General features: G+C 48.2%; 2 protein-coding genes across 2 annotated transcripts; one reads left to right on the forward strand and one right to left on the reverse strand.

The window, feature by feature from the left end:
* Positions 1-1,775: 1,775 nt before the first annotated feature.
* On the reverse strand, positions 1,776-14,643 carry LOC139050764 (polyubiquitin-C-like). Its single transcript, XM_070527484.1, has 2 exons — positions 14,577-14,643; positions 1,776-6,138 (listed from the first exon to the last, which is right to left on the reverse strand). Exon 2 carries the CDS (start codon positions 6,126-6,128, stop codon positions 1,782-1,784), a length of 4,347 nt encoding a protein of 1,448 aa, XP_070383585.1. The 5' UTR covers positions 6,129-6,138; positions 14,577-14,643; the 3' UTR covers positions 1,776-1,781.
* Positions 14,644-23,038: 8,395 nt separating this feature from the next.
* On the forward strand, positions 23,039-26,216 carry LOC139050621 (ctenidin-1-like). Its single transcript, XM_070527206.1, has 2 exons — positions 23,039-23,251; positions 25,752-26,216. The coding sequence occupies exons 1-2, from the start codon at positions 23,240-23,242 to the stop codon at positions 26,193-26,195; spliced, it is 456 nt and encodes a 151-aa protein (XP_070383307.1). The 5' UTR covers positions 23,039-23,239; the 3' UTR covers positions 26,196-26,216.
* Positions 26,217-27,198: the final 982 nt, after the last annotated feature.

The raw sequence follows: 27,198 nt of genomic DNA on the forward strand, positions 1-27,198 counted from the left end.
GGCGTTTGCTTTACAGATTTTTTATGCGAAGCATATTACGAGAGCTCAACCCAGATCCTCAGGCTCGGCGGTGTCGCCTTCAATACCACGTGACACCGTGACGTCACGACCGAGGAGAAGTGGCTTTGGCTCAACTCTTGCGAAATGGGCTGGGTGGGAATCGAACCAGGGTCTCCGGAGTGTGAGACGGAGACGCTACCACTGAGCCACGAGCACGATGCTTCAAAGCGGTACAAAAGCGCCTCTAGTGAATGCGGTGTTGCCTTAGAAACGAGCTGTTTCTAAGGCTCAGGCGTGCGTCGCTTGCTCAGGCGCACATTTCGTTGCCGCGCCGAACGCTGCGTTGCTCGACGCTCACCGCGTCCAATGCGGGGCGCGTAGTCGCTGCGCCGTAGCCCATTGTCTTAGACCCCTTGGCGGGTCGACGGGAACGCTGTCGCGTTCCACTCTTGAAGGCGAAGGAGAGTAACGCATGAGTTGTTTCTTCGTCTAGCCGAACCAAATATAGCCAAGCAACAGCAGTTCACCAGGCTAAACAGTGGTTCAACAACTAAATTAAAGGCTAGTATGCTTCGCATCCTGGGCTTAACCTTACCTAAGCCTCAGTCATTTTTTTTCATTGCCGAGCTGAGAGTGATTTAGAAGCAGTTGGAATTTTCCCCTTGGGCTAAATCATATAGACAACTATGGACCCAAGTCTCATGACTATCAACGAATACTTCAAAATTTACACCATCTGTGGGTACCAAAAAAGCAATAAGAAGATTCTAAATTTTTAAGTAATAAACTTTAGGTACTTCCTGTTAAAGCATGGTGGCCACGATATAGCTTCTAGCACCTGCACCATGCAAAAGCATGACATTCAAGATTGGTTTTGATTACTCAGAAAGAGCCCGCTGTGGTAAGTATGACGTGGGCATCACATATTGCAAGGTACTGTGTACTTGAGTGGCTTTTCATCCTTTGAAGCTTTCTTAGTCCTGGACCACTGGGTATGCTCCTAAATACTTGGCCACTCCCCAAGAATACGTATGTGCCATTGAGACAGAAGCGGTAGAAATCCCGGTCTCCTGTCACCATTCTTTCTTCTAGAAGCGTCACCCAGTCCTGAGGCACTCACAAAATTAGTGCTAGTACTTCACAATTTTCTTTTCTCTTTGCAAGAGATGACATGCCTCAAATGATGAATTAATGCAGCAGAGGGTGGCTTATTCATTCCACCTCATTGAAACAATGAAATTTATCATGGTAAAAATTTGTTGCCAATGCCTTCGAAACACGTGAAATTGCTGAGGTGGCTGTGATTCATGACACACATATGCTATATTACAACGGCCATGACTACTTTGACATGTGCACAGAAGCTAGTGATGAATAACTCCAACTCAGATGCCCTAAGCGACAACTCGGCTGGCTTACATTCAAATGACAGGAGCGCCATAACATTAATCATATACATACGTTTACCACTCGGGAGCTTGTTGAATATGAAAGCGAATTACTTGTGGCCGAGGTGGGAAACGAGTCCCCAAAAGAGTGGGCTCAGAATGCATAGTATAGGGCAGAAAGCTAACGAACTACATACATTCCATAGCTCAAGCGGCACCGTACACTTCGCCGCGAGCTTGACAGGGACAATAAAACAATCCGAATTTCTGGCAAGAAATTTTTTTTATTAGCAGGTTTACATGCCAAGTTCATGTACACGCTGGCCGCTATGGAACCACTGATGAGAAAAAAATGATCACTGGACCATCGCGGCTGTAAGTAACAAAACAGTTCTACAGGCCACCACGGAGCCGCAGGACAAGGTGGAGGGTAGATTCCTTCTGAATGTTGTAGTCTGAGAGAGTGCGCCCGTCCTCCAACTGCTTGCCTGCAAAAATAAGGCGCTGCTGGTCCGGCGGAATACCCTCCTTGTCCTGAATTTTACCTTTCACGTTTTCAATGGTATCACTAGGCTCTACTACGAGAGTGAAAGTTTTACCAGTGAGCGTCTTGATGAAAATCTGAAATATGCCGAACTTCGTATTATTCTGGAGGACAAGGTGAAGGGTCGACTCCTTTTTAATGTTGTAGTCGGAGAGGGTTCGGCCCTCTTCGAGTTGGTTGCCGGCGAATATGAGATGTTGCTGGTCCACAGGAATGCCTTCTTTGCCCTGCATTTTCGCCTTGACATTTTCGATCGTGTCACTTGGATTTACCTCCAGGGGGATTGTTCTCCCGGTGAGCATCTTGACAAAGATTTGCATGCCTCCGAGAATCCGCAAAACGAGTTGAAGGGTGGCCTCTTTCTGAATGTTGTAGTCCGATAGTGTGCGGCCGTCCTCGAGCTGTTTGCCTCCGAAGATGAGACGCTGCCAATCGGGCGGGATCCCCTCCTTGTCCTGTATTTTCGCCTTGACATTTTCGATCGTGTCACTTGGATTGACCTCCAGGGTGATTGTTTTCCCGTAGAGCATCTTAATAAATATTTGCATACCTCCGCGCAGTCGCAACAGCCCATCAAGGGTGGATCCTTCCTGGATGTTGTAGTCTGAAAGTGTGCGGCCGTCCTCGAGCTGTTTGCCAGCGAAGATGAGACGCTGCTGATCAGGTGGGATCCCTTCCTTGTCCTGGATCATTGCCTTGACATTTTCGATTCTGTCACTTGGCTTGACGTCCAGAGTGATTGTTTTCCCCGTGACAGTTTTGACAAATATTTGCATGCCTCCGTGGAGTCGCAGCACCAGATAAAGGGTGCACTCTTTCTGAATGTTGTATTCTGAGAGTGTGCGATTGTCCTCGAGCTGCTTGCCAGCGAAGATGAGACGTTGCTGCTCGGCAGGTATACCCTCCTTATGCTGTATTTTCGCCTTCACATTTTCAATGGTGTCACTCGGTTCAACTTCAAGCGTGATGGTCTTTCTGGCGAGCGACTTCACAAATATCTGCATGTGACCACGGAGTTGCAGCACCAGGTGGAGCGTAGACTCTTTCTGAATGTTGTAATCGGACAATGTTCGGCCGTCTTCGAGCGGCTTACCGGCGAAACTCAGACGCTGCTGGTCAGGCGGGATGCCCTCCTCGTCCTGAATTTTCGCCTTCACATTTTCAATTGTATAGCTAGGCTCCACGTCGAGGGTGATATTTTTGCCATTTAATGTCCTGATGAAAATCGGCATACCTCCGCGCTTCAGAAGGACAAGGTGAAAGGCCGACTCCTTTTGCATGTTGTAGTCAGAGAGGTTTAGGACATCTTCGAGTCGGTTACCGGCGACGATGAGACGATTCTGGTCCGGAGGAATGCCTTCTTTGGCCTCGATTTTGGATTTCACTTTGTCTATCGTGTCGCTCGGCTCATCCTCAAGTGTGATCCTCATGCCACTGAGCGTTTTCATGAACATTCGCATACCTCCGCGTAGTCGCAAGACGAGGTGAAGGATTGACCCATTCTCAATGTTGTAGTCCGATAGTGTGCGGTCGTCCTCGAGCTGTTTGCCGTGCAAGATAAGAAGCTGCTGATCAGGTGGGATGAATTCCTTTTCCTGGATTTTCGCCTTGACATTTTCAATGGTGTCACTTAGATTGACCACCAGAGTGATTGTTCTCCCGGCGAGTGTCTTGACAAAAATTTGCGTGCCTCCACGGAGTCGCAGCACTAGGTGAAGAGTGGACTCTTTCTGAATGTTGTAGTCTGAGAGGGTGCGGCCATCCTCGAGCTGTTTGCCTCCGAAGATGAGACGTTGCCAATCGGGCAGGATCCCCTCCTTCTCCTGTATTTTCGCCTTGACATAGTCGATCGTGTCACTTGGATTAACCTCCAGGGTGATCGTTCTCCCGTAGAGCATCTTGATAAATATTTGCATACCTCCGCGCAGTCGCAGCACCAGGTGAAGGGTGGACTCTTTCTGAATGTTGTAGTCTGAGAGTGTGCGGCCGTCCTCGAGCTGTTTGCCGGCGAAGATAAGAATTTGTTGATCGGGTGGGATCCCTTCCTTGTTCTGGATTTTTGCCTTGACATTTTCGATGGTGTCACTTGACGTGACCTCCAGGGTGATTGTTTTCCCGGTAAGCGTCTTGACAAAGATTTGCATGCCTCCGCGGAGTCGCAGCACGAGGTGAAGGGTGGACTCCTTCTGAATGTTGTAGTCTGAGAGTGTGCGGCCGTCCTCGAGCTGCTTGCCGGCGAAGATGAGACGCTGCTGATCAGGTGGGATCCCTTCCTTGTCCTGGATTTTTGCCTTGACATTTTCGATGGTGTCGCTTGACGTGACCTCGAGGGTGACTGTTTTCCCGGTAAGCGTCTTGACAAAGATTTGCATGCCTCCGCGGAGCCGCAGCACCAGGTGAAGGGTGGACTCTTTCTGAATATTGTAGTCTGAGAGTGTTCGGCCATCCTCCAGCTGTTTGCCTCCGAAGATGAGACGTTGCCAATCGGGTGGGATCCCCTCCTTGTCCTGTATTTTCGCCTTGACATTTTCGATCGTGTCACTTGGATTAACCTCCAGGGTGATCGTTCTCCCGTAGAGCATCTTGATAAATATTTGCATACCTCCGCGGAGTCGCAGCACGAGGTGAAGGGTGGACTCCTTCTGAATGTTGTAGTCTGAGAGTGTGCGGCCGTCCTCGAGCTGCTTGCCGGCGAAGATGAGACGCTGCTGATCAGGTGGGATCCCTTCCTTGCCCTGGATTTTTGCCTTGACATTTTCGATGGTGTCGCTTGACGTGACCTCGAGGGTGACTGTTTTCCCGGTAAGCGTCTTGACAAAGATTTGCATGCCTCCGCGGAGCCGCAGCACCAGGTGAAGGGTGGACTCTTTCTGAATATTGTAGTCTGAGAGTGTTCGGCCATCCTCCAGCTGTTTGCCTCCGAAGATGAGACGTTGCCAATCGGGTGGGATCCCCTCCTTGTCCTGTATTTTCGCCTTGACATTTTCGATCGTGTCACTTGGATTAACCTCCAGGGTGATCGTTCTCCCGTAGAGCATCTTGATAAATATTTGCATACCTCCACGCAGTCGCAACACCAAATGAAGGGTTGACCCTTTCTGGATGTTGTAGTCCGAAAGTGTGCGGCCGTCCTCGAGCTGTTTGCCGGCGAAGATGAGACGCTGCTGATCAGGTGGGATCCCTTCCTTGTCCTGGATTTTTGCCTTGACATTTTCGATGGTGTCGCTTGACGTGACCTCGAGGGTGATTGTTTTCCCGGTAAGCGTCTTGACAAAGATTTGCATGCCTCCGCGGAGTCGCAGCACCAGGTGAAGGGTGGACTCTTTCTGAATATTGTAGTCTGAGAGTGTTCGGCCATCCTCCAGCTGTTTGCCTCCGAAGATGAGACGTTGCCAATCAGGTGGGATCCCCTCCTTGTCCTGTATTTTCGCCTTGACATTTTCGATCGTGTCACTTGGATTAACCTCCAGGGTGATTGTTCTCCCGTAGAGCATCTTGATAAATATTTGCATACCTCCGCGCAGTCGCAACACCAAATGAAGGGTTGACCCTTTCTGGATGTTGTAGTCCGAAAGTGTGCGGCCGTCCTCGAGCTGTTTGCCGGCGAAGATGAGACGCTGCTGATCAGGTGGGATCCCTTCTTTGTCCTGGATTTTTGCCTTGACATTTTCGATGGTGTCGCTTGACTTGACCTCGAGGGTGATTGTTTTCCCGGTAAGCGTCTTGACAAAGATTTGCATGCCTCCGCGGAGTCGCAGCACCAGGTGAAGGGTGGACTCTTTCTGAATATTGTAGTCTGAGAGTGTTCGGCCATCCTCCAGCTGTTTGCCTCCGAAGATGAGACGTTGCCAATCAGGTGGGATCCCCTCCTTGTCCTGTATTTTCGCCTTGACATTTTCGATCGTGTCACTTGGATTAACCTCCAGGGTGATTGTTCTCCCGTAGAGCATCTTGATAAATATTTGCATGCCTCCGCGGAGTCGCAGCACCAGGTGAAGGGTGGACTCTTTCTGAATGTTGTAGTCTGAGAGTGTGCGGCCATCCACGAGCTGCTTGCCGGCGAATATGAGGCGTTGCTGATCAACCGGGATCCCCTCCTTGTCCTGGATTTTCGTCTTCACATTTTCGATGGTTTCGCTCGGTTCAACTTCAAGCGTGATGGTCTTTCCGGTGAGAGTCTTCACGAAGATCTGCATAAGGGCTGATCTGTGAAAGAAATGGGGAAGCAGTCAGGAAAGTAACCGAACAAAGGGGTGTCGGCACATCAACAGTGGTCGTACATAGGCCCAAGGTCCGCGTTCGAACTGACTTCGCTGGGCTTTTAGATGAACAATTTAGCAAAACTTCCAAAATATACTAGCCGATAGAGCATACAGTAATGCCCAAATTATCATTTGTAGAAACCAAGAATGGAACGTCATACTCCGAGACGACTGCACCCTTAATCTTAACGGCGCAATAGGTCCCACTAAAGAAACTGCAATACAGTGACAGACGCATTGAAGACTCATCCAGCAGTACTCCGCGAATTATCAAAAAGCAAGTAAATTCAAATGAACTGAACCAATGAAAGATTTCGAAGGCACTGCGTGAGCTGCATCTACTTCGTTTAAAGCTAGCTACCACAGCAGTTTGCACCTGCACGTCCTGTAAAATTTCGAACGCTCGCACAGACAGCATGCACTACGAGCCAAGAGACCGTACTCTGCGTCAAATTGGTGGAGGTAGAAAGCGAGCTAACAGAAAAAAGAGAGTTATCTTACCTCTTTGCAGCAGCACACAAGAGTTCACAAGGGCACAGTCTCAACAGAAAATGTCGGCTTTCTGCAGGCACAAATGCTAAATGGGCCGAGGGAGATTACGTCGCAGCCCACGATTGGCCAGACGAGACTAGTAACAGCGTACTTTTGCCAACACCCACCAATCAGAGGACGGAGCTGACGTAAGTTTGTCTGCGTGATCGTTTGCGAAAAAGGTCCAGCAACTTTAATGAAGTCAGTTCGCGGTATGTGCGCCACCTCTTGCATGGAGCCAGACATTCTTGCGCATTCTTTTCGCATGTTTAAAGGCCCAAATGCTACTTTATGCATATTCTTTTGCCGGAATTAGCTGACTCACTGTAATTGACATTTTATTTTACCAGATGCAATGCGCATTTTGCATTTAACAAGCTGTATTCAAACGCAAGGAGTGCTGTTGGCGCTATTTTTGTGTATTTTTGGGTTTGTTTATTAGTGATTTTTCTCGACCACCGTACTCTACCGTTCGTTATTTTCCTCAAATTGTAATTTTCATCAGGATGTGCTTTACTAGAGGAAATGTGTGATGTCTGCTTCTTGACTGCGGAAAGCTGAGTCAAGTTTATAGACCAAGACATGTTGCAGAGACGTTCTGCTAGCAAACTTGCTCGCCAAACATGTTTTTATCCAGCGTGCATGGATAACCGCAAACAAAGGCTGCCTCCGATGGATTACCTCAGTCGACACCGTTGGGTGTTGCACAGTTTGCACTGCCTCTGGCGCTAACGGGCAGCGAAAGCCACAGAGTTAAAAGAACCAATGGCTCAAGCAGCCGTTTCTGTCATTCTTTGAATCAAATAAATTGGCAGCCCCATTTCCTTGAAACAATGCGAAGCGACAATGGCTTCACGTGGGTGCATACTACAACAATAGGAGTACGTTTGCGCAATTAGCTCAGGATATCAATGAGTTTCCTGCAATTCGCGTGAAGGTTGCTAGAGAAAATATGAACATTAAAAGGAAGTATGCTACACAAGGCGAGACAAAGAAGTTCATTAATATCCCTGGTGGAAATCGTGGAACTACGAACTTGTTTCGTCACGTTCCTGCATTATCGATTAGATTAGCTGTATTCTTGTTATCATTTCAATGTCCACAGCAGCCATTCTTTTGCTGCTGAGGAGATGGGCGACTCTTGCCCCTTTTCCATCTTAACTGAGTCTCTGAATGTCGTGGTACTAGTCATGCTTCAGTATAGCATACAAACGTTAAAATGTTGTCCTTCCTTGCCGCACTAACAGCGAGATATGCCGCAGGCCTTATTCCTTAGTAATGTATGAGTGCTATTTTTTGGCGACTGATATTGTGGGGCATGTGCTTGCTGCCATGCAGGTTAATCTTGGCGAATGAGTGTATGCAACGTTGCCGGATAATAATTCACACAGGAAATTTAAAGGTCCCTAACCATTGTCCTTGTCCCTTGTCGAAGGGACAAGGACAAGAGACATTTCCTATGCCTTGCCCTGTCGTCTTTCTTGTGTCCGTTGTTTTGCGCTAAACAAGGTATTTATGGATTCGCACCAACTAGCCCGCCAACGCATTGTCCCTAGCCAACCACCCTGGTTATGCATACCTTAGTGTCAGCCTTTGCTGCGGCAAAATTGTCTGAGTAATGCAGCCGCACATGCCGAGCTTGTGTAGTGGAGAAGTGTCCTACTTTAATTAATGTCTGACTTGATATAGTCCGACACGTATCTGTTCACTTTTGTGTTATTGGCATGAAAACAAATAGACCTTATAATGGTAACACCAACTCTTTTTCGCATAATAGTAATAATAGCAATAAATTAATTGTAAGTCATGTCAGGCTCGACCGTTGAGGGCAGTACATTTGCATGTTCTTCATATGGAATAATTGATGGGAACTGTTCGAGCGTTGGGGAAAGCACGCGCTTGCTGTTATCTCCACCGCTCAGACCAGTAATAGATGAGCAGCTTGCTTAGACTGCTTCATGGCGCTGCTATCTCGTGTGCACGGGTGTGCAGTTGCATGCTATCTTTCGTATTTTGCACGATTTATCTATTTGCCGGAAAAAGCAAAACGCAATGTGTACCTTGCAGGAAACACCTCATTTTGACGTACAGTGAGCCTTGCGTTCAACCATCCAGAAGATGAAACGGGTTCTCGCTGTGTTTATTTGCGCGTCGAGCTGAAAGCAAAGTATAAAGCCGAAGGAACTTGCTTCCACTCCGTCAAACACAGTGGGCTTGAACTCACTCGTTTGTTTGTTTCTGTGGCAAGTGGTAGCCCGTTTTATATTTATTGAAAAGCAAGAAGATTCCTTCTTTAAGGCGTTTGATTAAATGCGACTATGCAGACTACTTGCAGGATATAATGTGTCATCCATATAAGACATGCCCAGCGCTTTGAGAGGATACACGCGCAAAGAAGTGCTCTCGGTCAAGATGTCGTCTGTGAGATTTTCTATGGTACATTTGTAGAGCGCTTACAATAATTTTTTACAGCGACTGTGTTTATAAACACATACAAAAGCCTCTATACCAACTGACACAGTGGGAAGAGCAAGGAAGAGATGCTTTAAATAGGTCTTAAATTGTAAGTTAAGCCAAGCGTAAAGACATTCTTCTTGAAGTTAGGCATGATCACACTGCCAGTGAATACATGGCTGATCGAAAAAAAAAGTATGTTTGTACCCTGGATTACAAACTCTCTACTCTGCAAAATAGACCTGCAATGTTCATTGAGCATATTTTCCTAGAATGCTGGGACCCAGTCTTTCACTGAGGCATTCGACCAGAATGGATTGATGGACAACATTATTGAACGTCCGAAAAGATAATTAAAAAAGAGCTAGAACTCCATCTGTGTGGCATCAGTGTTATACCAGTTGATAACAGGGAAATACCTTCTGACGTAAATATGCTCCTTGGCCTCAACAGCTTTGGAGAACACGCATGTGCGTTGACATGCTAATGCTGATGTATTCACATGCTGATGTCAATATACGCTCAGTATGTGAAAATGTTTATTGAAGGCGTTGCGGAGTACAGGCAGAAGTATAGGGCGCTGCCTGAATGGCCTGGTTGGATTACAGTGATTGATCACTTTGGTGGTATTGAAGAAAGTTTAATCCAGGTGTCTCAGTGAAGATGGGTTGGCTGGTTTTTAACAATTATTCTCTGTGCTGTTTCGTCAAAACCGAAAATACAGTAAAAAAAAACGACTATGGCCTAATGGTTAGATAGAGCATTAGGGTGCTGTGATGGGGCACCGGGGTTCGATTCCACTATCAGACACGTAGCTTAATTTCTTTCCTTTCTTTATGCGCGAGGATTACGACAGGAAAGCAACAGCAGCAAGCAGCATCTAGTAGCAAGCATCAGGAAAATCCTCGAGGGTTCACAAATAAAGTTTAGCTTTAAAATAAAAACAAAAAGAGAAGACGCGTTTCAGGACTTGATCGGTCAGCGTTTCAAGACCTTTTACGTCAAGAGGAATAAAAAACACGTAGTCCGTCCAGGAATAACAGATGGTGTTCCGAAACTACGAGAATGAGCAATAAGTATATCATTAAAGAGAGACCATCAAAAAATATGGAAAAAGAAATTACCCGCGATTACCATACTCTCTAATGCTAAATTCGAGCGCAGCTCTATACGTTTTCTTTTTCATTTCGCGATACATTGGCTGGCGCGCATACACTGTCTCGTGCGGCACGTTGCACACGGAGCGAGGTGTAGCGCGACTGCCTCGCTAATCGGGACATCGCGAGAGGCAGCGCGTTTGTGACGCGTGGGCGCCACTCACGGCAGCCGCCGCCGACAGACCTGCCAGACGGCGCGCGCTACTCTGGCGCCATCTCGTAGCTATCGTCGCCGCACTACGCTTTTCTTCTCGCGCTTTCGCCATATCCTCCTCCTCCGCTTTCCGCCTCGTGGTTCCGCTGCACCGCCCTCCTCCGCTTTTCTCCTCACGTCTTTCATCCCTCGCTGGGCTCCGCGTTCGCTCTTTCATCCTTCGCCACTCTCGTTCGTTCGGTTACGCCGAGGACAACGCCGACACTCGCCGCAGGAACGGGCACTTAGTACCTGAATTCTAAAAGAATGTGAATGCACCAACATCGTTAAAAGACAAACTCAAAGTAACAGTGAAACGCGCCCCGGAGGTATTTGGCAGTGCGCGATCTTCTGTCGCCATTCAAGAATTTTAAGCATGTTCTCAGTGAATATTACGCTTAAACAACTAGCTCGTTTTCAAATTTTTGTACCATATCAAAGTTGCGGCGAGCATACGATGAGCGTCAAGACAGCTTACTGATCAGTACCAGCAGGCAAACAAAACCGTTGGTACAACCGATTACCTCGACACTAGTTTTTTATCACACTGATATTTTTTCTACCTTGTTATTTCGGTTCTCTGCCGCATAGGAAACCGAAATTTATGAAAAAAATGTTTGTGTTTAGTATCATGTAATGTCTGGGATCATGTCCTCAAATGAGGACATGAGGGCCCAGTGGGTGTAGAAGAGACAAAAGTGGATCTTTTGTAACAGTTTATTTTCCATGTTACAAAGATACATCGATGCAGTAAAAGTTGCTAATCTTGAGGCTGCAGTGTCGCCTGCATATTCTGGGATGTTTTAGAAGCAGAAGAAGCCGACCCGTCAATGAAGACAAAGAGCTACTGAGTTCACACGATGTGTGCGCGTGGAGTCAGATGCGCTGCTGGCACTTTCTTGCTGACGTCAATTTTCCGTTGTTTCGTTTGGTATCTCTATTTTCCAATACTTGAGCTACTGGCAATATGCCATTTTCAGTGATGGCTTCCAGCATAAGTGCAGATGGGGGTATTTACCGACTCCCATTAGCAAGTCTAGAGAAATTAGTTTCCTTATTTCTTCTTCATTCGTTTGGACCGGTTTTCCTTCTTTGAACACAAAATACAAGTTTGTTTTGTTAGCCAGCTCAACAAACACGTTGTTTGGCACGTAGCTCGAAAAATATTCGTACCGAAGTGGCAGCTCGTCAAGACAATGCTCATTTTCGTCAAAAACTCCACTAAAATCAGCAGATGGTTTGTCAAAGGCTCTCCTGGACCATGACATTTCATTACACGGTTGCTCTTCATCTGATTATCCAGAAGTTTCCGACGATTCGAGGACGCAGTCATCGCTTGCTGTTTCTTCAGGAATGCAGTCGTCATCTTCGTCATATTCTTCATTCTCCCCAACGTCTGATAAATTTCCATTATCAAGTTGGGCGAACTTGAGTAGAGGTAGAACTGAGTAGAAGTAGTAAGGTTTCATTTTGGGCGCCTGAAAAATAAACAGAAGTCGCTTTACTTCAAGGTGCCACCCTAGCCCAACATGCGATACGCGGCACCCACTCAGCCCTCGTGTACTCAAATGAGTACACACATTATTATGCATGTGGTGACTCAACTACGCATACGTGCGGGATGTTTTAAATAAGTATATATTCTATAGGCAGTTAGAAACATTCTCCCAAATTCTCAATCCGCCAGTACCAAAACCTCACAAGTAAAAAAAAAAGAAAACGCACTTACTTGGTTCAGCTTCGACGTTGTCGTCTTTCATTTTTGTTGTTTCTTGCCGGTGCTCTGGCAAACACGAGCGCACGAGAACTGATGCACATGGCGATGGAGATGCCTGCTGAGTTATTTGGGTTTCTGTTTTTGTTTCGTTTTGCTGTTTATCGCGCAACCCACGGCTTTAATGTCTTGTCCTCATTTGAGGACACCAGGGCCGAAAGGGTTAAGGTATCGCACCAATTAGGGAACATTCATAAAACTTAAGTGTGCTTCCAGAAAATATATTTTGTTGTATATGGATGATTTCCACGACAGTCGTAAAATTAAATCCACAGAGAGACTAATTCGACTGAAAAGGGGTTTACCATCCCAAGTCAATGCTGGGGCTATGAGAGACACCATGGTGGAGGCCTCGGGTTTAATTTTCACCCCCGGACGTTTTGTGATTTGTACCCGACTTTTTTTCACGTTCTGGTGTCGGATGCATACTTCGTGGCCGGCAATCGAACCTGCGACCAGGTGGACAACAACTGACAAAAAGATGTGGAAGACTGGGGATGAATTGGCACAAATGATTCAGGACTGTAACCGATAAAGTGTAAAAGTGGATTTCGAGATTTTTATGTATAAGACAAAGGTGGTGTAGAATAGCCTGGCAAGGGAACAAGAACTCATAATCGCCAGTCAGCTCTAGAGTCTGTACAGGAGTACGTTTATCTAGGTGAATAACTCACAGGGGACCCTGATCATGCGAAGGAAACCTACCGAAGAATAAAAATGGGCAGGAGTACATACGGCAGGCTTTTCCAAATCCTGACTGGAAGCTTACCACTGCCGCTGAAAAGAAAAGTGTACTATCATAGCATTCTACCGGTGCTAATACACGAGACAGAAACTTGGAGGATAACAAATTAATAAGCTCGAGAACAAGTTAAAGATCGCGCAAAAGGCGATGTAACAAAAAATCTTAGGTGTAGCGTTGAGACACAGGAAGAGAGTGCTGTGATTAAGAGAGCAAACGGTGATAGTCGATATTCTAATTGGCCGCAAGGCAAAAAGAGATGGGCAGGCTATGCAATGCGTAGGGTAGATAATCAATGAACCACTAGAGTTATAGAATGGGTGCCAAGGGACGGGAACCGCCGTCAAGGACGGCAGTACATTAGGTGTGGTGATGAAATAGGGAAATTTGCAGGCGCCAGTTGGAATTAGTTAGCGCAAGACAGGGGCAATTGGAGATCGCTGGGGGGAGGCCTTCGTCCTGCCAGTGGGCATAAAAATAGGCTGATGATGTTGATGACGAGATGCGGAAGCATAGCGCACATACATCAATGTTCGTGAATGTGATACTCGGGGAACAAGAGAAATAATTAACCCTGTTTATCGTAAGCGGTAAATAAAAAAAGGAGGCTGTGCTTCACTTTTCAATGGTTCCCGGCCGCGGCTGCCATGTTCCAATGGAGACGGCATGCAAAAACCTTCGTGCACCTTGCTGTGAGTGCACGCGAAAGGACACCTCGCGTAAATCATTAATCCGGTGCTTCCGTCTGCAGCGTTCGTGGAACCCTATTGCACCCTTTCGGGACCTCTCCTAACTTAGCTTTAAGTGAACGAACGAGTTTGATTTAATTTTCGGAGACACGACATAGTCTTGCCAGGGCGCTCGTCAGGTCGCACATGACGTCACAAAGGATATAAATAAACAAAAACACACTGATCATATACCAACCCCTCCGCAGTCTTACTTAATTCAAATTTGTTTCTCCTGGTTAGCTCGGTACCGTTTCACTATTTGTATCAGCAAGAGTGCACTGTGGCCAATGTGCTTGTGGATATGCTCGTGTGTTAACGCAATGAAGCTTTAGTTCGGAGCCAGTGCTTGTAGCTGTCCTGTCTTATCGCTTACTCGGTGGATGCTGTTTCAGTACATAGAGACGTCAGACTGTCCTAGTTACCGCCGAGGTGCTTGTGGTGGTTTGTAACTACAGGTGGGTTCAGCCTGGAGACCAACGCCGGCAATTTTCTCCTGCCGAGCGTCTCTTGTAACAACCCCTGAAACACGTCACCAGAGATCCAGTAGAACAGCGTTACCGGGCAACCCAAGGAGCAGACGTGAAGCTTCCTTGTGAGGCTTTCCCTCACATGATCACGGGAATTTCCATCCGGCCCTGACAGATTGTAATCCCAGTGACGTTGCAGATCCGCTACTTATAACAAGGACTTTTAGGTGTGATACTTTTACACTGGCGTCTCGTAAGCGTACCGTTGATAAACGATACGTAACTGGCAGCAATAAACATGATTTTAGCAGACAAAAAAGTGATATAACCCACTCGCTTGCCTGCACCCATCCTGTTGAGGCGGTGACTGCGCAGACGAACAACAAGGTGTAGGCCGCGTTCATCGTGACGGCCGAATGCAGATCGAGTGGCCAAGGTTTGGCGGAGCCGACAAAAGAAAAAGGATTTTTTGCAGACCAAGCTTAGCTGGCAGCTCTCTTTAGTTCGCCGACTTCCTTTGTCACAGAGATGCAACGTAGCAAGTCTGCTTAACTGTGCTATCGCCTCGAGATACAAGGCAGCGCGCGATGCTTAGGTTGCACGGATATCAGTGCTCACTGGAGAAACAACCACTTCTCCTAGGTCTTTCTTGCGAGCCGCTCAACACTTCTTGCTTTTACTTCGCCTGTACACGTGTGTAAGAACGGAACACGGGCAAAGCAAATATGTACACGGGATGTTAAAAAGCACATTTCCTAAGCCTTGGTACGCACTTTAGATTCACATTTTCATTATCCGCAGTGTGTTGGGCTACATTTTACTGGCTGTAATTTAAAACTGGGCTTACCTTCGACGTTTTCGCGGAACCCACGTCGAGCAATTTTTTTACCCAGCCTGTACACAATTGAATGAAGAATAGATGAGATAACGGCAACCTCAAGAATGTGGCCCTCTTGGTGCTTCCACGCAGCATATAAAACAAAGTCGCAAAAAAGGTATTATTTTTTTATGGAACGCCGGAGCCAGAAGAATTTAATTCCTCAATTTCTTGACAGTCCTAAATCGCGCGATATGCTGAATTTTTCGATCGGCTGATTCTCCGAGTCACTTTACCTGCTTCATTGGTGCAAATGCTGATTCTTTGAAGCTGTCATCTCCTCTGTTTCCCCCCATTTCGGTCTTTCATGACGCAGTTTGTTGTTGCGGGAAGGTCGGTAATAGACTCCTAGCATTTTCAACGTCATTAAGATCAATGAGTCAATCGGGTAAGCAAGACCAAAGGGACAATGAACTACATACAACAAAACGCCAGTATCCGCCGCGGTGTTTCTTGCCTTCTTGTCTTTCATAGATTTCGTTTTTTTTTCAGCGCTACATCTACTTGTTTTTTTTTCTGCGTAAGAACATTATGCTTGTATACGAGGAGCTATCCGTACCCAGCGATCCAGACCAAAAGCGGGAAATTGATTTAGAAGACACGAAAATCAGGCTAACCACCTTAGCTTTGATTATAAGTCGGTCTGTCCTTTCTTATGAGCACTTACAAAGGACGAAGACACAGCGCTTAGTTTGCGCCGGCATCAGTTAAAGCTTTTTCAGTACAGTTCGCTGTGCCGTCGTTGGGAGGCCGTTTGTTCTCCCCCGCCGCTTTACTGTCTTTAACTTCCTCTTCGTCATGCGGCTAAAAATAACTTTGCCCACTGTTGTGTGCGCTTAAACCTTGTAGACACGTTTCTGCTGCCCAGCATATGTGCGCGCCCCCCAGTCGGGTATGGCCTGGCTGTATTCAGTTTCCCCGCGCCGGCTTTAATTAAAAGACCGCTTCGGTCGACTTAGCGCACTCAGGTATCTAACCTTCATGCTGCCTGCCCAGCAACAGGAATGAAGGTGGATCGATATTTAACCAACCTGTTTTTTTCTTTCTGGATGCGAAGACACGGCACCCACGACCGATACTGCACTCTAAGCCAAAAAGGACTAAACCGGGTATGGCTGTTAGTCTCTTGGGGGACTAAATGACCTGCCACAGATTTTGAACCAATTTTGGACTAACTGCGGGAGCAAATGCAGCGGCCTAACTGGGGGAGCAACTACTGCAGACTAAAAGTGAGGGCAACTTTTAGACCCTCCCAGTTAGTCCCTAGAGGATCAACGGTTAGTCTGTGAAAGTTAGTCTACAGGAGTAACTGCAGGAGCAACTTTTAGTCCCTCCCAGTTAGTCCCTAGAGGACCAACAGTTAGTCTGTTAAGGTTAGTCCACAGGGAGTAACTGCAGCAGCAACTTTAGTCCTTCCCAGTTAGTCCCTAGAGGACCAACAGTTAGTCTGTTAAGGTTAGTCCACAGGGAGTAACTGCAGCAGCAACTTTTAGTCCTTCCCAGTTAGTCCCTAGAGGACCAACAGTTAGTCTGTTAAGGTTAGTCCACAGGGAGTAACTGCAGGAGCAACTTTTAGTCCTTCCCAGTTAGTCCGAAATCACTTTTCCAATGATTCCAGGTTGCCATAGCTTTTCAAGCAAAAACAATGATCGAACTCAAGTAACCCATGTTTATTTTTGATTACATATTGCCACCATCATCTTGAGCCACAATTACCAAAACAAAAAAAGGAATACTAGCATACAAATGCCAAGTCCTTGGTATACAGTAATGACATATAGATACAGAAGATAAAAAAATTGACTGAAAATATGCAGCAGTTCAAACAAAATAAAACAACTCCAAAGTATACAGCAGATGAAATGTGTCATAGCCAGAGTAAAATCATGAAAATGAAATTAAGTCAGGAGCAGTCACAGTCAAATATAAGTTAGAAGCACTCTACAATCCCCGAATGCAGAGATCTAACTTGGCTCGAACTTGACTTCTGGCAGTCTCAAGACAGCTTCGCCGCGCGTCGTAAATCGTGCTTGATCTTGCGGACGACTTGGGAACGACTTGGCTGCGTCGAAGTCCGCTCAAGTTTGAAGTCTGCTCCCGGGCTAGCTTGAAACTGACTTCGTGTGTTATTCCAACATGGCAGCCTCCCGAACGGACGTCGCGCGGAGGTTAGCTGCTTTCGAGTTTGCTTGCTACGCCATGGATACAGCATTTTCAGAGGCGCAGCCCTTGCCGAAAATTCCGCGACCCACCTTACGTGACCGAGGGAATTCGATGGAGCTGTACGACGACGAACAATTCCTCGGTCGCTACAGATTCGCGAAGAACGCCGCGCGACTTCTCGCTACGTTGCCTATCCGGGTAAGCTGGGACAATAGAGGACCGACTGTGTGCCTCCTATGCTGCAGTTGCTGATGGCTGTGATGTTTTACGGCGCTGGCACGTTTCAAACAGTCACCGGAGGTCCGGTCCGCATTCCTCAGTCAACAGTGTGCCGCGCAGTAGGAAAGGTGACTCTGCTCATCGCGAAGCACCCGCGCTAGTACTGGTGCGCTTCCCGCAGTCGCGGAAAGATTGATTGCGAGCGTATTTTCTTATCTCCTGTGACTACACATAATAAAAAGTAGCCCAAACAAGTCAGTCATGCAGAACATGTGCGCTTACCAGTTTTGTGGCGCTTTCCCTTTTCTTCCGCAGCTTCCTCTTTCCGCTTTTGCTTCAGATTGGTCCAGCATTTTTTCAGTTGCAGGTGATCGCGCCGCGTAATCCCGTGGTTGGCATTCAAATGTTTTGCTATTTCTTTCCATGTCTGATTCTTCTTGGTCAACGACGCGACGTAAGTTTTCTTGCATTCCACAATATGCTTGTAGCCGTTCAGGAGTGTCGTCGGCAGGCTCCTTTCGTCTTCTTTAAAACGGGCTGCCGTGTTGCGTTGCGGTGCATTCTCTTGGGAGGAGACCGTACGTGAGTGCGACATTTCAGCGTCAAAGCCTGTTGACAGAACAGCAATTTCGTACCAAATGCGGCGCGCGGCCGTCGCGCGTGCCCCACAACTTGTTTTCCTAACAGACGACACTTTCCTAGCAGACGACACGCACTGCCAATTTGCGATGTCTACGATGGTGCCGCACTCTCCCTCTCGTTGTTCTCGACAAACCCTCCATGCGAAGCAGGCAAATCGTTTGCACGTGTCATTTTATTTATTTTGTTTTCTATCGGGTGTTGTCACCCATATGGGTCCGGGCAGGGGACTCAACGGCGCTCGGTACTCTTTGTTCACAGCACATGTTGCAGTTTTTTTTCTTGTTTGTGACTCCGGCCTAGTGCGTTCGAATAGGTTGGCTTTTTCTTCAAAGCGTCACGTAGCCCGAGCAGAACACGGGCCGTCGCCTTCCTCCTCGAATGCCTATAGGCGAAAAGGGACGCGCGAGCTCCCTCAGAAACCGACCGTATGCCTCGTCTCGGCCTCTTGTATCCGGTTGCCGGCCCAGACGGCGCATGAACGCCTTGCGGCAAGCGAGAACAAAAGCCGAGAAAGAAATGACAGACGAACAGACGGGGGCATGATCGGCAGACGCTGCCTCAGGACATCGAGACGACGGAAGAGTGCGCGCGCGCCCGCCGGGACCCCGACGAGCCGAAGGAGCCATCGGCCGGCGGCGGACAAAGGGGGCCGCCGCCGGCAGAGAGGAACACGTACGCACCTTCAGACGCCCCGATGTGGTCTCCCCGGGACCCGACTTGCGCGCGCTTACCCGGAGTGCACGCAAGCAGGGCCCGATTCCCGCCAAAATATTAGCCAATGGCGAAAGCCTGTTGACCTTCGTGTGGGCGGGATGACAGCAGAGCGACAGTGTTTTATGACCCACTGCCACCCCGTCCAGGCCGGGAGGAGAGGGAGGACACGGAGCCCCCCTCTCTAAAGGGACTAAAGTCAGAGGACTAAATTGTGCCGTTGATGCCCACCGTCGACCGTTACCTTGCAAGGACGAACATTTAGTCCCACAAATTTGCGCACGACACTTTGCCTCTGCACACGGCACGCACGGTGGATTAACCGTTGATCCAAAGGTCCAACGACTGCCGTTAGTCCCCTTTTCCCCGTTTTCGGCTTAGAGTGTGAGAACCAAACTCATTCTGTTGGTGCTTCTGCTAGCTGCTGCTGTTGCTTGCTGCTGCTAATGTTTGCCACTTATTTATTTATTTGTTTGTTTCTTCTGGTCTCATGGTTCACACCGAATATGAGGTAGTTACCAAGAGTCAGGCGGATATAGCTAATTGGCCTAGCAATCCAATCTCGCTTGCAAATTCGCGAATGAAGGATAGCTTCCTCATCGCCGATAAGAGAGCATGAATCTGGTAGTATGAGTTCCAAAAATACGCATTAGTGTTAATCAATTACCCTTCTTTTATTCTTTCCTTAGTTGCGGCTTTCAGAGTATTGGACATAACGAATCAGTATTAATTCTTATTCTTCCTTCAGCACAGGGTGCCTGTCTTCAATGCGCTCTCACATGCCCAAGTAAGCGTGGAGAAAAACCGTAGACCAGCCGTGGTTGCTTAGTGACCTTGGCGTTGCGCTGCGAAGCAGGAGATGGCGCGATCAAATCCTGGCTTCGGCGGTGACATTTCCATATGGGCGAAATGCAAAAGCACCCACGTATACCGAGCACTGGGCACGTGCTAAAGGGACGCTAAACGCAGATATTAAGTCAAGGTAAAGTGATATATTAGTGATCAAGGACGTCTAAGATATCAATATTAACTCGAATAGGACTTTTTGTAACGAAGAAATTGAATTATAAATGCAGGGTACGATTAAAGACTCCCCAGTGACATGCAAGTACTAGACAGAGGGACTTCGCGACGGGCACCGTCCAAGCGCTTGAGTTGGTGGAACGCGCGTTCCTACAGCTCCGCCGTTTAGGGGGATTTTCCGCTTTGGAATTGTGAAATTCGGCCACCCTTTGCCGCGCGTTGTCGCCAGTTCACCCGTGGCACCCAACCGAGCCATCGAAGACCGCCGTAATGCTCCCGGAGGCCCGAAGTTTCTTCGCAGTAATTTTATTGCAAATAAGTTCTAACCACCACCACCCGGGGGCGGGGCAGCGTTGCCTAAAGTGAGAAAGAGGGATTTAGGCCTAGCCGCCTCATTGTGTGAACAGAGATGCCAGGAAGGCTCAATAACGCCGCACAAGAAAGAAAGCAGATCCGACAGCAGTTAGCTTTGGAGATTATGGTGGCTACTCCGGCCGCTGAGTCGGTATCCACCCCTGACGAAAAGATGATAGAAGACGAGCCAGACGACCTGCGACCTCCGTGCATCACTGGGCGCGTCTCCCGCGCTTGCATCGTCAGCTCCTCGTGTCCAAAAGCGAACGTGTCTGCTCAATCCGGACGCTCTCCCGGTAGGTCTCTGTAGCGGATTCAATAACGGATCGCGATTGGCCAACCAAGCTTAAGACTACGAAGACCAAACGCGGCTTTCGCCCTACTCTACCTATACCCAGGATCTGGTGATGACTGCCAACCGCTTCGCTACGCTAACAGAAGAGCACAAAGCCATCGGGGAAGACGACCTTCCATCATCTAAGGTGGCGTCTGCTCTTCATGCAAGTTACAGCGATGTGTACTAGCCGCACTCGTCACAGTAACCATGCGTCTGCAACAGCGGCCCAGCAGGCACTTCAAAATGAAAATGGCTGACATCCATCGCAGTATCGAAAGGTTGCAAACGGAATTATCCTAACTCAATTGTCGCCACAACCACCTTGTCATTCCATGCACTTCGTCGACAACAAATCGGTCATCGGCGGCACAAATGCCTCATATACGCCTTCCACCAGTAACGGCGTCAGGCATTCCGTCAACGCCTGAATGCGCGCCTAAACTTGCCACCGACCCGGCGTCGCTTCTGCTCCATGTCGTCAAACCGCTGCAAGCCCTAACTGCCGCATTCGTGGAGCCCTTATTATGACTGCCACAATGGCTTCTAACTCGCCTGCATATGTAATTTAGTGGAATGACCGGGGGTGTCGCTAACAAGGTTGGTGAGCTTCGAGAACGCTTGGGCTCACTGCGAGCTTCGGAGTTACTCCTACAAAAACAGAACTCCCTTCCTCGAATCTCGCGGCTTACTAGCTACGCTACTACACCTTCCATCCCAGATCGCCGTGCATGTCTGTCAGGTGATAAACCCGGCAAAGCAACCATATATGTCCGTACCTCTCTCGTTCAGACGGCTCTACCTATGATGGCATGGTGCACCGCGTGGCAAGAGCTGGTGGATGTGTAGGTGCAGCTTTCTCAGTGCGCGATTGTGCTCGTCTCGTGTTATGTGCGTCCCTACTCGTGGTGAGACCCCCCCGTCTTCAAAAGGGTGGCACACTTGGCTTCGTCGGCACCATCCTGGCTGTCCCATTGTCGTCGCCGGTGATTTAATGCTCCTCACCGGGAGTAGAGATTCTCTGTGTCCAGTGAACCTGGGCGTTTCATCCTCGATACTCTCGCCGAGAACCACATTACTCTGCTTAATGACGTCTCCATGCCTACACGACGCTGCACCCACCCAGGCATGCCACCGTAATTACTGGACCTAGCCTGTTGGTTGGGCCGTCAGACAGTTACCTGGTCCCCTTCTGTCCTGCTCCTGTCTGCGAAGTGGGCTCTAACCAGCTCCACTGGGCTTCCCCCTCTACACACACTCTCAGGTAGAAACAGATGCATCGCTGTGGACGACACCCCTGTCGGCCACCGAATGTAGATAGTTGGATCTTGGGGCCCCGCCAAGATCCAACTGCTGGACTGCTCCGGCAATCCGGTGTGTATCTATAGTTGTAAATGCTCCTTTATGCGAAAAGCCACGCTGTCGAATAAGCTCGGAGTTGTGCAGCAGTCATCCTGGGACCTGAAATGAGCTCATTCTAACTTTTCCTCTCGTAATAAAATCCGCCTTACCGAAACAAACAAACAAACAAACAAACAAACAAACAAACAAACAAACAAACAAACAAACAAACAAACAAACAAACAAATAAATAAATAAATAAATAATAAATAAATAAATAAATAAATGAATAAATAAATAAATAAAAAGCCTTCTACAGCATTTCTTTCTAAATATAGAAGCCCTGACTGTTATTGGCTCTAAAGAAAGTCTTATCAGTGCTGCACATGATTCCATTTCCTTTTTGCCACAATAGCCATTCACGTACCCCCCGCACCCCCACCCCTACTCCCCAGGTTATCCTTCTTTTTATCTCATCCACTGTCGCAGCCAAGTGCTGCTAAGATACGGACAACGCAACATGCACAAGCCTCTCACGGCTACGCCGTGTCCGAAAACAATTCTCCCGCAAGCTGTCCGCACCACTCGACTCCGCGCGAAATTACCCGCGAGACCCGAAGCTCGCTGCGATATCAGGATCGCGCTGGACCAGCGCCATGTTCCTTTCTCTCTCGCGTTCCCCCCCCAAGTGCCGCTATAGCATCTCATTCGTCTCACCCCCGACGCTCCTCCGTCTTTCGTCCGCTCTTCAAACTCTACGGCCCCTTCCAACTCGGTCCTCGTCGTGTTCCATTTACAGGCCAGAAGTGCTTGACCCTCCCCTTCCCTCTTCCTCAAACCTCCTCTCTCGTATCAACACCCTCTCTCTCTCACTCGCTCTGGTTGGCGTGCGCTTTGCATACAAGCGCACGGTGCCGTATTGTCTTCTTTCTTTCTTATTGTCTATCTCTTCTTCCTTTTTTTCTTTTCTTTCGCCTCTGGAGCGCGCCTCGCACGAATCTGCTCGGTTCCCAAGTCATTACCGTATAACCAGAGCGCCTTTTTGTCGACGGCTGCGGGCGGGGCTAACTGTGCTGCGTCTGTATCACCTCGTTCCTTTCTTGTTCTTTCTTTCGTCTTCTCTATATCTCTCTCTCTCTCCCTTTCCTTTGTTGCGCTTGAATTTGGCTGCGAAGCGATTCGAGTATAAAAAGCGTTCCCCGTGTTTTCGGTCAGTGGCCAGACGCAAGTGGAAGCTTACCGGACGATACCCTCGGCACTCGCGGCGTCGCTCCTGTGGATTTCGTGTTCCCCGTGCTGTGCATTGTTCGGTGTGTTGAAAGAAAGCTCAGGATGAGGGTTCTGGTGAGTAATCGATTTCGTATCGGTCTTCGTTATTATAGGTTACAACATTCACACACACACGAAAAAAGAGCAAAAGCGAACGAATAATATCTCACGTAAGTGTAACTTACAATTGGCATGGCAGCGCTGACCGCCTAATGGTTACTACAATCTCTCGTGATGAGTTCGGAGCACCCGAACGTTGTCCCATCAGAAGGCGCTTTCATTTTACTCGTGGCTTGGCGTATAATAAGTTCGCGTAAAACCCTGCAGTTGCGGTTTTGAATCTGCAAAGGATGTTCGCGTTTCAAAGAGCACGGGATGCCCACAGACGCTTCTCGGGTATACCTGTAGCCACGCCAGAGGAACCAAGGCCGCAAAGAATGTATTGCCCAATAAGACACCGATAGTATAACGGATCGTTGGATTTGGGACGTGAAATTTGTTCTTTTACCATACGAGTATTCGATTCCAGATATTAAGTGGGGACGTCTAGAAGTAAGCTGTGCCCACCGGGTTAGCTTAGGGGCTATGGCATTGCGAGGCTGGGCTCGAGGTTATGGATTCTGTCCCGGCGGCGGCGGTGGCCGCATTCCGATGGGGGCGAAATGCAAAAAACGATCGTACACTTCAATTTAATTTTACTTGCACGTCATAGAACTCCAGATGGCTAAAATTAAGCCGGAGTCATCCACAACAATGTACATCATAATCTTATTACACTCTTAACACGTAAAAGACCTAAATGTTTTCTTCGATTCGACGTAAGGTATGCCGTCTAGTCTGCCCATTTGTACGGTGATGGTAAACTCACTTAAAATGGCCAACATATATAATTCCAAATGAAGCCCAATCTCCAAGAAGTTATCCAATCGGAAGAATTCACGACAGAGAGGCCATAGTTTCAATATTACCCCACGAAGGACATTATCCCAGTTGTGGGTCGATGTAATGGCCCGTAGAGAATCTGACAAAATTTGTAAATGCAAGTTCCCATGGAATGCTCGCACATGTCTACATGGCGCCTCGCATAAGTCTGTGTTTTTCGATGACAGGACAACACAAATGAAATTTATAGAAGCGTCCGTTCAATGGGACCTGCGCCGATTATAGCAACTACAAACTGTCACAGCTTTACTAGTGTATATATGTATTTTTTGTTGTTAGGCAGCATGGAAAGGTTCTTGCTGATCGCTCGCATTAACTTGCGACCTTATCTAATAGGCGCCTCTGACAAGGTTATGTGTATTTTCTACCTTTCACCTTTTTGATTATTTCTGCGTACATATACATGTGTAGGAGAAAAAGGTAAGCGCAAAATTCACGACGAATTCGTTTTTTTTTTCAGCTGACAGTTCAATAGCGGGCGCATAAGCTTTCGGCACAGTATCCGGCACCGTATGCACTGAAAGCTCACCCATCTATTAAGCATATTCCTCGTCTTTGTTCTTGTAGTGCATCGTTAGAAATGCGTTTTCTTGTCGTGATCACACAGTATCAAAGCAAAAAAAAAATTTACATACACGTAGCTCAAATCATATAGGTGAAAAATAAATCGTGAGACAAGGCATGCGTGGTTTGTGCTGTGCATTTGTCAAACGAATGGACGTGGGACGAAATTTCAAAAATAGAAAAAGAAATTTCACTCAACCGTGATGTTACTCCGGATTAACTTAATGCCACTGCATTTGTTGACGACGAACATGGCCGTAAACTCCAGAATATCGGAAGATTTGCTGGCATACAAACGTGCAGCCACTCATATCAGTTAACTTTCTCTTCCGTTCATCCCAATAACGCCTTGACACCGCTGATTAAGGGCCATTAAAGAAACATTTCGCCACCTGTAATAGAGGTAGGCATTGGACTGCAACTCATGGAGAGCAAAGGACAAATAAGGGCCTGTAATGTGAGCCTTGTAAGGCGCACCAGTTAATAAAGCAGAGAGAGCAGGAAAACTCCGTGCCAAGTTCTCTAGAGAGACAGAGACGAGGCTTTGGATTCGAGGAGAGGCTAGATGAGTGAAGCAAAGGTTGGGGCCTTCAGATTGTCGTCTTTTCTTCGCTACCCAATCGTTCACAATGAGTGAGCACATCAAACAAAGCGTCTCTCGCTCGACTCACTCGCAGCGCTTTAGCTTGTACTATCGTCGCTTTGTGCCTAACCAGTCGTAAGAAAGCAAGCTTGCGCAATTTGCTGTGTTCTTTAGAGAGCACACGATGAATGCTACTTAAGAGGACATTTAATGCAGCTCTCCCCGCATTCCTCGGGTCATCGAGTGAACGAAGATGAAAGCCAGAAGTCGTTCGCCATGGCATTCACCTGTTTTTTCAAATTTAAAATTTCGTAGGCAGTATTCGAATAGCACTATTGTCACTAACTACATTATCCGCGCTGCATTTTTTGAATAGCATGCCGTTAAAAGTAATAGCGTAGGATATCACTAATTCATCTTCAGATCTGCATAAGCGTCCAGAGTTGTTCAAGGACACCGTTAACGATTACGAATCTGTTTCGACAGATCATAAACGCAGTCCTAGCCGTGCTGGCTACCGTCGCATCGGCTGGATACCTTGGTGGATACGGAGGCTATGGTGGTTACGGCGGTGGCTACGGTGGTGGCTACGGGGGTGGCCATGGTGGTGGCTACGGCGGTGGCTACGGACTGGGTCACGGCGGCGGCGGCTTCTCATCAGCCATCACGTACCAATATGACAACCAGAAGGCAGCGCCGTACTACGGTGGGGGCTACGGCGGGGGCTATGGCGGTGGTTACGGCGGTGGTCACGGCGGCGGCTACGGCGGCGGTTACGGCGGAGGACACGGAGGAGGCTATGGTGGCTACGGAATCGCATTGGGACACGGTGGACACGGACTGGGCATCAGCCTCGGCCACGGGGGATACGGAGGAGGACTCGGATACGGAGGGCTAGGCTTCGGACACGGCTACGGATTGAAGGGATGAATGATAGATCCAGACTGATAGGTGAGAACAACGCTAGCTCGTTTGAGCACTCACTCACTCACTCACTCACTCACTCACTCACTCACTCACTCACTCACTCACTCACTCACTCACTCACTCACTCACTCACTCACTCGCTCACTCACTCACTCACTCACCCCCATCACTCACTCACCCTCATCACTCACTCACTCACTCACTCACCCAATTTTTCAGGCAGACAGTGAAGTGTACTCTCTTTTTCATCGTGAGAGGCCTCAAAACACCCGTCACTGGCCATTCGAATTGTCCGGCATGGCGGGCAGGCAACTAACTAAACTTCGTGTTTTTTTACTGTGATCTTTAGATACGACACCGCCCGATGACCCATTGAGCGAAAAATCTGTTGTCCGTCGTCTGTAGCTGCGAAACGGCACCTAAACTCGCGTTGCCATGGACACCGACGCCGTGTCACGAGTGCTCCTCCACGGAGTTTCAATTGGCGGCGACGCCAGGTCAGGAGCGGCGCCTCGTTGGTCCAGAGTAGGCGGAAGGGCACGCCTGCTGCTGCATTGGCGCGCCAGGTGTCGAGGGAGGGACGATGGTATCACCGCGACGCCACGTCACCGTGTCTCTTGCTATCAGCGCGAGCTCTCCTCGACTGAGCAGATGGGCAGAGCAGAGGAAAGGGAACACCTGCTAACGCTCTAGCACGCCAGTTCTTGCGTGACGGGTGAGGGCATCGCTACAGCGCGTCGCTAGATGGGCATCGCTGCGTCGGTGGCATGCGGCGTTGGCACCGCAGGCTGGTGCTGCTTGCTGGTTCGGGCAGCGCCTCCCTATACGGTACATTACCTGCAGCGCCAAACGCGGGGTACCGCTCAGCGCCGTTCAATGGGAAATTAATGCTTTCGCATTCAAAACTCATAAGAAGTGCTTAGGTGTCATCTGATTTCTTTTCTGTAGGCACTACGGCATACTTTGCGAAATATGCACCAGTATAGGACAATAATGAATATAAAGA

Source organism: Dermacentor albipictus, chromosome 10 (assembly GCF_038994185.2).
Source record: "Dermacentor albipictus isolate Rhodes 1998 colony chromosome 10, USDA_Dalb.pri_finalv2, whole genome shotgun sequence".
In the NCBI taxonomy this organism is placed as follows: domain Eukaryota; kingdom Metazoa; phylum Arthropoda; class Arachnida; order Ixodida; family Ixodidae; genus Dermacentor; species Dermacentor albipictus.

Excerpts from the sequence above, each read along its gene's own strand:
- LOC139050764 (XM_070527484.1), bottom strand. The coding sequence starts at position 6,128 with ATGCAGATCTTCGTGAAGACTCTCACCGGAAAGACCATCACGCTTGAA.